Raw genomic sequence first — 9,858 nt, forward strand, 5'->3', positions numbered from 1 at the left:
AGATATTTCTTACCAAAATTAAAGCACTTGCATTTCTGAGAAACATTCTAGACAAAGGAATGTTTCTCGGAGTGAAATGCCCTGTCATTTTTTTCAAGCATAAGTGTCAATTTCTACTACATCTTAGAAGCAGCAGCAGGCTGTCCAGGCTCTCCCATAACTATGGCTTTGTGTGCAGATGAAGAAGGTGATACATTTTGTAACTTTTGAGCTGTTTATTACATAAAGGTCACATAACTCTATTTGCCTACTTTGTACACAATTGTCTAGTCTCACGCACAGTGGCTTCCAAGTTCTTCCTAGTACTGGCAAGCACCAAGAAATTCTGAAATAGAATATCAAGTGCCTTAATTAAGTTCAAATCAGGACCTTGGTAGATGGATCTTGCACCCAGTTATCAGGAATGTACAAATGTCTTTATTCAAAAAATACAAAATAAATTATCTGTAGGCATGGACAATGACTGTAAACAATTACACGTGTGTTAAATGAAATCCGGTAACTGATGGTTACAGTGATTCTTTTCAACACCAGCCTCACTTCAGTCACTATCCATCCTCTCACACTGATAGCTCAAGTTTTTGAAGTCAGAACTGTCAGTCTTCAACAGCACAGCTCATGATCCATCCCTACCCCAGGAATTAGAACATGCCACCTCCCATTCCTCCGCCCATCCCACCCATTCCTCCCATTGCCGGCTCCTTTTCTTCTTTAGGAACTTCAGTCACCACTGCTTCTGCTGTTGAGAGGAGAGACGCAACACCTGCGGCGTCCATCAGAGCAGTTCTCACAACCTAAAAATAGGCAAGAAACAACTTAAAACCTGCTGACCATGGCAGGAGGTGGGAGGAAGCAAAGCTGAGAATGAAGATCTTTAGGTTACCTTCGTTGGGTCTATGATTCCTTTTTCTACCATATTCACAAAGTCCCCAAGCATTGCATCGTAGCCAACTTCTGATGGGCTCTGCAGGATTTTTTCAACTATCAATGATCCTTCAACACCAGCATTCTTGGCAATAGTCATTGCTGGGATTCTCAGTGTTCTCTTGATTATTTCAATGCCTGCAAGAAATAGGATAGTTGAAGCTCCGTGTACAAACGCCACTCCCACTGCCAAGGAATGCCCTGGTGCTGGACATCAATACAAAGAGAAACCCTCCCATCAAAACCTACTTATTTTATTTATTTTAATAAGCTATTTTTATCAGTTCCAGGAGGAAAGGTTCTCTGCTACTCAACACTTGCCAACAAGCGATCTCTACAGGATATTAATGAACACTTTAGTTTTATTTCTACAAAAAGTAGAAAGGAGTATTATTGCTCTGTGTATTTATGTGTAACATGACGCAAAGCCTTTTTTTCATTTGATTTGCCACACAGTCTTCTTGAGATTAAATTTTGTCTGTCTGCAATGACTTTAACAGCCAGCTCCCACCAACCCAAAGTGTTTGCCACTCTGCTGGGATACTGCTGCTTTACTGCTACTGGGTCTTTCACAGCCCAGACAGCAATACAGTGAAGATGTTCCTTCCCACTCTAAAGCAAGATCATCACACCAAAGAAACGTGAGGTTCCTGAGATCAAGTAACTAAAAACTCACTGAAAGCAATCTGCATTTCATCTGATAAAGCCTCAGGACAAGAGAAAGCCTGCCTGTATCACTTCCACATGCAACTTCAAGTCCTTTGCTTACCAATTTTCTGATCCTCGTTGGCTGGAGTTAAGGCATCCAAGGCCGGGATGCAGCGCAGCAGTGCGCAGCCACCGCCTGGGACGATGCCCTCCTCCACGGCGGCACGGGTGGCGTTCAGGGCATCCGTGACCCTGTCCTTCTTCTCGTTCACCTCAACGTCGCTCGTGCCGCCCACCTGCGAGAGCAGCCACACATCAGGGTCTGCACCAGGAGCCAGCTGGGACAGCACTGCTGCGCCAGGTTAAGCGGCCAATGCCTAACAAGTGCCAGAAAGCCAACCCACCCTCTCCCATACTGGCAGTCTTCTTCTGTACCTCAGCACTCAAGAGCCTAAGTTTTAGTTCATCATTTCATCAAGTTCTTAATACCTTCAATACTGCTACTCCATCAGAGAGTTTGGCCAATCGCTCATTCAGTTTCTCTTTTTCATATTCACTGGTGGTGATCTCTAGCTGTTCGATTATTTCTTGAATGCGTTTCTCAATCTGAGTCTTTTCACCCTTCCCCTTAAGGAGCATGGTGTCATCTTTCGTCACAATGACCTCTCCAACTTTACCAAAGTCATGAGGCTGAATATCTTCCACATTTAGGTTCAAACCCTCTTCTCCAAACACCTGAAAGAAATCATGCGAAAAGCTGGAATTCACAGGTTCCCCATCCCGCACTTTTTATCTACCAGCACATGAACACACAGGAGGCTAATGGTGTAAAATAACCACATTACTGCAGTTCCACCCTCTGGGTCAAGAACCTCTTCCTGATATCCAACTTCTATCTCCCCTGACACAGTTTCCTAGTGTTTCCTTGGGTCCTGTCACTGGTCATCTCCTTGTATTTTGAAGAGTTACAGATTGTGACACTTCACTGACTTTAGAACAGTTTGCTGATTTGTTATATTGTGCTGCAATTAGCTTAAACATGGAGTTTTATTTCAATAGCCTTCTCTGGGTCCCAATACTATGGTATGATTTTGAAGTGCCCGTTAAAAATAGGGCAGCACAAAGGGACATTAATCAGTGCATCATATGCAAAATCCAGTACTAAGAAAATCATTCAGTCCATTCCAAACATTTTAAATAATTATATTTGCCACATCTGAGTCCAGGCAACTGTGAAACAATATAAGGCAGCAAGAAAGGTTTGCTGCTTCTAAGAAACTGCCTTGGAGTTCCTCCTTCCCTTAAAATCCTAAATCCTGCAAGGAAATCACATGTGACTTCAGTCAGTTACAAGGAGATATCACTTACGGTGGGCCAGGATTGTATTACACAGCAATTATCACTGTCTGCATTTTAAAAAAATCAGGAAGATTCAAACACCAGTTACTGTTACATTTTTGCAAGAACAGAACACAACCTGCAACCCAGCAAATACAAGTCAAGGACCTAGAAATGCACTTTATTTTTCCTTAAAAAGCATTAACATTCCTTGGAGCAAAAAGCCACTAAAAATATCATTACTTACAGCACCACCAGTAGCAATGGCCATGTCCTTAAGTTGGTTTTTCCTGTTGTCACCAAAACCCGGTGCTTTTACAGCAACAACCTGAAGGCCAACCTTCAGTCTAAAGAGAAAAATTCAGAGAATGAGTCTAATTACTAAGACAAATTATTTCAGTGCAGCTCTAACAGTCAAGCAAAGAAAGAAATCATCATGAACTGAAGTAGCTTTTCTCAAAGGTAGTTAGGACACAACTGAAGTTCTGTCTGAGTTGATACAAAGCATGGTGATGTTAGAAGCTGCTGTTTCTTTGGCACAGGATAGAGAACAAACAGCCTTACACCACAGAAAAAAAAATGGATTTTTAAGCCTCACCTATTCAAGACTAGAGTGCTGAGGGCTTCTCCGTCAACATCTTCAGCAATGATGACCAAAGGTTTGCGGTGGGCATTGGCAATTTCAAGAGCTGGAACTATAGACTGTACACTAGAAATTTTCTTTTCACTGATTAAAACATAAGCGTCTTGGAATTCACATTTCTGCCCTGCAGAAACAAAATGCATTGCCTGAACAATTCCATTACAAAAACACATCAAGCATTCTTTTATCTTAATCAGCTGCTTCGGAGCAATGGTTGCACTTTCCAACTGCATTAAAAAAAAAAAACTTGTTTTCTCCAAGACTTCACTCTCAACTCTACATTGTTCTGCTGTGTTGCAAGGCCAGCCTGATGCTCACAGAACACTCTGCAGAGAAAAAATAAGCCCCCAAACTCCAAGGTTTTACCAAGTTCAAGTTTTCTGATGGGAAAGGACCCCCTGCTCTATTTGCTGTGGTGCAGAGCATAAGGGACTGTAAAGCCTTTAAGAGGTGCCATTATTTCTATTATTACCGGAGCCACTGAAAGGTGTTTGACATGGCTTATTATTAACTCACCTTTAGTTGTGTTAATAAAATACGGAGAAATGTAGCCTCTGTCAAACTTCATTCCCTCAATGATTTCCAATTCATCGTTTAGAGTTTTTCCATCCTGTTTAGATCAAAGAAAATCTGCATTAAAATCTCTCCTGTTTGCTACCAAAAGCACAAGTACAGTTCTGGCATATTATGCACAACAGATTGAAAGGCTCTGGACCCACATCAGTTTCATGTGCTTCTCTCCAAAACAGAAGAAACATAAGGTGGAACAGTGATCAAACTCTGATCTAGAGGAGCTGGGGAGGAGTTACGATGGGAATTATGGAATGCGAGCTGCAGCAGCAGCATCACATGTGACAAAAGCCAGCCCTAACAGGAGAAGAGACAGCACTTTGTATGTTGGCCAGTTCTTACCTTGACAGTGATCACACCCTTTCGTCCAACTTTTTTCATTGCATCAGAGATTATATTGCCAATTTCCTGATCCCCATTTGCTGATATTGTGGCAACCTGGAAGAGTAAGATATTTAATCTCATTTCCCAATGCAAGGTGTTTCCTGATGATAGAAAATCAGAATAACCATGGGCAATGCTCACATTTCTGACAAGGCAGGGCAGCTGACTGCAGCACACTCACAGCAGGAGCCAGGAACTCTGTTAGAAGGGCTCAGGCTCTTGGGCAGCTGCAGCACAGAGCCAGATGCTCTGCAATGGACTCACCCCGGCCATCTCCAGGCACAGGGACAATGAACCCAGGACCACCAGCACTCCCGAACCTGATCTCTCACAGCAGATCTGCCACACCCTCAGGACTCTGCCATCACTTCCATTCACAACAGCTTTGCTCCCATCAATCCTTCCCAAGTACACACATTTTTGTTTTAAAACCACACTTTGGAATGAAACTTGAAGATGAAAAAAGCTGCCCACTTCTGAACTAGCTTCTAGCAGCGGAATTGAAGACTACTTCTGACGTAGAAAGAAAAGCACACAACCTAACTTCATTAAACCTGACCTCACAAAACCTTTTCTGAGAAACAGCTGCCTAAACTTGGGTTCCATTTTATTGTGTTTTTTCTTACCTGTGCAATTTCTTCTGGAGTTGTAACAGGTTTAGACAGCTTCTTTAGTTCACCTATGATGGCGTCCACTGCCAGCATCACCCCTGAAGATGAACAGAGGACTTGTGAGCAAACAAAGCAAGGTACAGGGCACAGAAAACACCAACCAAGCACCCACCCACCACAACAAACAGGCTTCCTTTCAAACAAAAGCCCATGCTGCAAAAAAGCCTTGTTTGCATGTCCAAAACCAAACAGCTCTTGTTCCATACTGTCATTTGTATATGTAGTGATGGGTCTTTTGAAATTGGTGTGAGATACTGTCATGATCGAAATTTACCACAGATTTGTTTACATGGCTATTTTATTATTTAAATGCAGAAATGGCTTTAACTGCAGTTCACTTATAATAAATTAAATAAGTTGACTGCACGTAAAATAGAACAATGATTAGAAAAATAAATGATTGTTCAGAGTCCAGCAGTATAAGAAAAACAGTTGTGTTCTCTAAACATCACTTCACACAACCCTTTTATGATAGCACTTCAAACAGAAAACAAGTCAAATTTAGGATATAGAAAATAAAAGACAGTGATCAAATATTAAAAACAGCAGAAAAAAATTACCCCTCCTGATTTCTACTGGATTGGCTCCTTTGCTGATCTTCTCAAAGCCTTCCTTGGCGATAGCACGTGCGAGGACTGTTGCAGTAGTGGTACCATCTCCTGCTTCTTCATTGGTGTTGTTGGCAACGTCCTGAACTAGCTTGGCTCCAATGTTTTTGTATTTGTCTTTCAAGTCAATTGCCTTTGCTACTGTCACACCATCTTTTGTCACTTTGGGACTTCCCCAGCTTTGTTCAATAATAACTGTTCTTCCCTAGGGGGACAAACAACAAATTTTAAGTCCAAGCCAACCCACAGCACGTTACTCTTAAAGAGCTCAACTGAAAATTTTGAACAGCCACAGTTGAACACCTTACACAGGGCATTCAGCTGGGACTTCTCTTGGTATTAAAACACATAGTTTAATAGCAAAGTTCTCCAAAACCAGAAAAACGGCTCAAAGATTTTATGCTTTCACAGAATAAGGTTCCATTCTTCAGCCATAATGCTGAATACCCCAGTCTGCAATTAAGAAAGACTAACCTTAGAGAAAAAAACCTGAAGAGATTCCCTCTAATGCTAAAATTTTAGCCCAAGATTAAAATGAAGCAATTTAAAGAACCAAATTTCCAAAATTTTCATCAGATCACAATGAACATTCTATGTGATTGAAAAACAACTAATACAAAACTCAATTTGTTGGATGTGCTGGAAGAACAAAAAAGCAGACTTGCAAACTTCAACAGTGATTAGCAAAAAAACCTGAGAATACTTCCAATCTGTGTTTATGTGTTACAGTAATTTCTCAAACACTGCAAGTTACCAAGCTTTTCTCATCTTAGTTTGCACTTGGATTCAACTGAAAAGCTGGACTGTTCTATCCAACAACACAGCAAACATGGGAAACTGTGAACCATGCAGGGACCACAAGGGAAAGGCACCAGCACAAGGCCACAGCTTGTTCACAGATGAATTCAATAGCCAATAACTGCCTGAAACAATCCTGCTCCAGTTTGAGTTGGAGGCAGCAGCAACTCAAGGAGCCACCTCTGGTCCACTGCTGCGCTGAAACTCCTCTACCATCCTGACAGCTGGAGCTGCTGGAAGAGGGAAGGGAGAGCAACTGCTCCCCCTGAGCCCTGTCTGTCCCACCCAGCCCTGCACAAGTGCCCTCACCTGGAGTGCGTGGCCCTGCTCGGAGCTGACCCGGCTGCCTCCTGCCGCTCTCCCAGCCCCGGGCGGGGATCACGTGCAGGGCCAGCATTGCCATGCAGCTCCCAGTGCTGCGGTGCCCTGTGCCCCTCCCCTGCTCAGAGCCCACACACATCTGCCTGAACCGGCTCTGGCTGCCTGCCAGCCATGAGGCCACGCTGCTCCTGAAGCACAACCATCCCAGCAGCTCCAAGGAAAGGTTCTGCTTCAGTTACTCAGGCTGAACCTGGGGAAGGGCTCACAGAGATTTACCTCTGTGCCACGGAACAGTTACGCCAAAATAATGCATTCCCTATCTTACATTTTCCACACAGTGTCTCCTGATTTGCTTAATTTTATTTTGTATTTTTATACGATCTTATTCCAAATGCTTGGTTCACAGCTCTGAGAAGAGGAGCACAACAAAACCTACAGATTACAAATCACATGAAAGGGCTTGCTCTCAGCAAAAACCCCTGTCTGTGTTCCTGAAGAAGGGAGCAAACCCCACCAGTAACTGCACAGGCATTTAGAATGGTCCTGCAAATTGACAATCTGAGCCCCCACACAAACCACTTCTATTCAACATGCTGCAGCAGTACCAAAAGATTGTGTGAGACTGCCAAAGGAAGTTTCCTCACCAGAGTGATGTTTCTTAAAAATGCCAGAAGCAGAATCAGGCACTGCAGTACAGCCCCTCCGTTTTCACAAATACATGGAGAACAGCATAACAAACAAAAACCCCCTAAGGTTACACAAAGTTGCATCAGCAACTGCCCTTTAGCCAGTGGATTAGAACTATGCTTCAGCATTCACAAAATAACCTGATCCAAAAAAGCAGGAGTTAAATTAACCAACTACACTTAAACTTTGTTCCTTTATGGAAGTAGCCACAGCTTCCTGACATAACTGTTCCTTTACCTTCATCTGCTCAGCTTTATGGCATTTTTTCCTTTGAATAAAGCTGATAGAGCACTAAAAATATGCGGGAAATACGTGAAATAATGTTACAGAGGCCAAGCAGAGCTCAAAAGAACTATCATGCACATGCCATTACAGAGAACAGATATCCACATGAGCCCCATGTTAATCAGTGTCTCTTCCTCAAAAAGAGGAATCTCATTTCAAGCCCTATTGCACATTGCATGACTATGCAGAATACCATAGCTGGTTTTCCAAGAGACCCAGATGTCCCTTACAGGACAGAATATAGGGTGACACAAATGAATGCCACTACCACAAAATTTCACTTCCGCTGCTAACATTCACCAACCAATTGAAACCTCAACATTACACTTTGGATGTTTTTTAAGGCTTGTTAATATTAAAAGAAAAACCAATACAAAAATGTAATTTGTAAAAAAAACCCAAAAAAACCCAAAAAAACCTGAAACAAACAAAACAAACACCATTAAAAACCCCAAGTAAGTCACCAACATGCTAACATGACACAGACGGCTACATCGTCTACTACATTGTTACAGCTTATCAACTGAGCTGGCAACACATTATGCACATCTCCTTCACCTTCAAACCGTTTAGACGAATATATTGTACCTTTCAGAGGAATCAAAGTCATTTTACTTTGTTACCACAAAAAGCACATGCGCTACTGTCCCACTTCTGGTGACAAACAGGAGACCACAGCCGCTTGCAGGAGCCTGTCCGTGCTCCTACCCCTTCGCGATGCAGTTCTGCAAATACAATCGTGTACCGAGAGAAACCCAACAACTGTTCTCTGTTGCAGTAATTTCAGCCAGGTCTGTGCTAACACAAAGGCCAAATCTTCCATTACCTTTGGCCCCATGGTGACAGCTACAGCATCTGCTAAAAGATCTACTCCTTGTAGCATCAGAGCTCTCGCGTCTGCTCCGAACTTCACATCTTTTGCATAGGCTCGTGTTAGATGGGGGGCGAGGGCTCTGGACACTGGTCTTATCTGGCGGAGTACTGTAGATAAACGGAGCATGTCTAAAATATTAAAAAAAGTAGAGAAAAACAAAAGCATTATAGCTTTGCACGGCTTTTTCTACAGGAAAAGAGAGAGAACAGAACCGGAAAGTAAAGCAGGCATGATGAATCCTTAATTTTTCGTCTGGCTGAAAGCGAGGCACACGTAACTGCAAGTACCGGGGCTGGGTATCCCCGATCCTCAGGCGCGCGGCAGCAGCTCCTCCCTGCGCGGCCTCCGGCACCTGCGAGCTCCTCCCGCCGAGCCTTCCCCCGGAGCGGGGCAGGACACGGCCAGGGCACCGCGGAGCGCCCGCGGCTCCATGTGCTCAGCGCGGGGCCGCGCCCGCCCGCGGCTGCAGCAGCGGGGCCGTGACGAGGAGGGCTCGGGTAGGGCTCCCACACCGCCCTACGCAACCAAGGGCAGAGAGAAGAGAGACGAGGCCGCGGCCGCCGCCCCGGACCCGCCGGAGCCCCCAGGCCGGGCCGGGCCCCGCGGCCACATGGCCGCTGCAGCAGGACACGCGCAGCAAGGTCAGCGCCGCCCGCCCCGGCCGCCGCCCGCCCGCCCGCCAGGCCCGCGGCGCCACCAGCACCCCGCAGGGACGCGTGGGCCCCGCTCCCGCCACCCGGGCGCGGCGCCTGCATCGCGGCCGTCCCCCGCTCCCGCCGCTCGGGCCCAGCCGCTCCCGGCCCGCGGCCCCCGCGGTAAGCCCGGCCACAGGGGCAGGGCCGCCATGCCCTCCCCAGGCCGGGCAGAGCGGCGCGGGTCGGGGGCCCGGCCGCGTTCCCGCTCACCTGCGGCAGCGCGGGAGCAGCACCGCGGCTCTGCGGACTCGCGGAGCACGTCTGGCGCGGCGGCGGCGGCGGCGGGCGGCGCTCGGCACTCACCGCCTCGGCCCCGCCCCCGCGCCGCCGCCGGCCCATGTGCGGCTCCGGCCGCCGGCCCCGGAACCAGCATGGCCTCCGCGCCCGCCCACAGCCCGCCCTGCCGCGCCGG

General features: G+C 46.0%; 1 protein-coding gene across 1 annotated transcript; it reads right to left on the reverse strand.

Moving 5' to 3' along the window:
* Window positions 1-195: 195 nt before the first annotated feature.
* Window positions 196-9,749, reverse strand: HSPD1 (heat shock protein family D (Hsp60) member 1). The gene is made up of 12 exons (XM_066189637.1): window positions 9,657-9,749; window positions 8,704-8,879; window positions 5,739-5,991; window positions 5,134-5,216; window positions 4,466-4,561; window positions 4,070-4,163; window positions 3,509-3,677; window positions 3,158-3,257; window positions 2,062-2,307; window positions 1,694-1,868; window positions 884-1,062; window positions 196-794 (listed from the first exon to the last, which is right to left on the reverse strand). Exons 2-12 carry the CDS (start codon window positions 8,875-8,877, stop codon window positions 642-644), a joined length of 1,722 nt encoding a protein of 573 aa, XP_066045734.1. The 5' UTR covers window positions 8,878-8,879; window positions 9,657-9,749; the 3' UTR covers window positions 196-641.
* Between the last annotated feature and the right edge of the window lie 109 nt (window positions 9,750-9,858).

Source organism: Chamaea fasciata, unplaced genomic scaffold (assembly GCF_029207755.1).
Source record: "Chamaea fasciata isolate MVZ Bird 193981 ecotype frontalis unplaced genomic scaffold, bChaFas1.0.hap1 SCAF_8, whole genome shotgun sequence".
In the NCBI taxonomy this organism is placed as follows: domain Eukaryota; kingdom Metazoa; phylum Chordata; class Aves; order Passeriformes; family Sylviidae; genus Chamaea; species Chamaea fasciata.

What these genes read in the sequence shown, in the direction of transcription:
- HSPD1 (XM_066189637.1), bottom strand. Translation starts at nt 8,877, where the DNA reads ATGCTCCGTTTATCTACAGTACTCCGCCAGATAAGACCAGTGTCCAGA. An exon ending in AGGGTGTGATCACTGTCAAG is followed by an intron (nt 4,164 to 4,465) that starts GTAAGAACTGGC and finishes TGATCTAAACAG; the next exon opens with GATGGAAAAACTCTAAACGA. An exon ending in AGCACTCTAGTCTTGAATAG is followed by an intron (nt 3,258 to 3,508) that starts GTGAGGCTTAAA and finishes TTTTCTCTTTAG; the next exon opens with ACTGAAGGTTGGCCTTCAGG.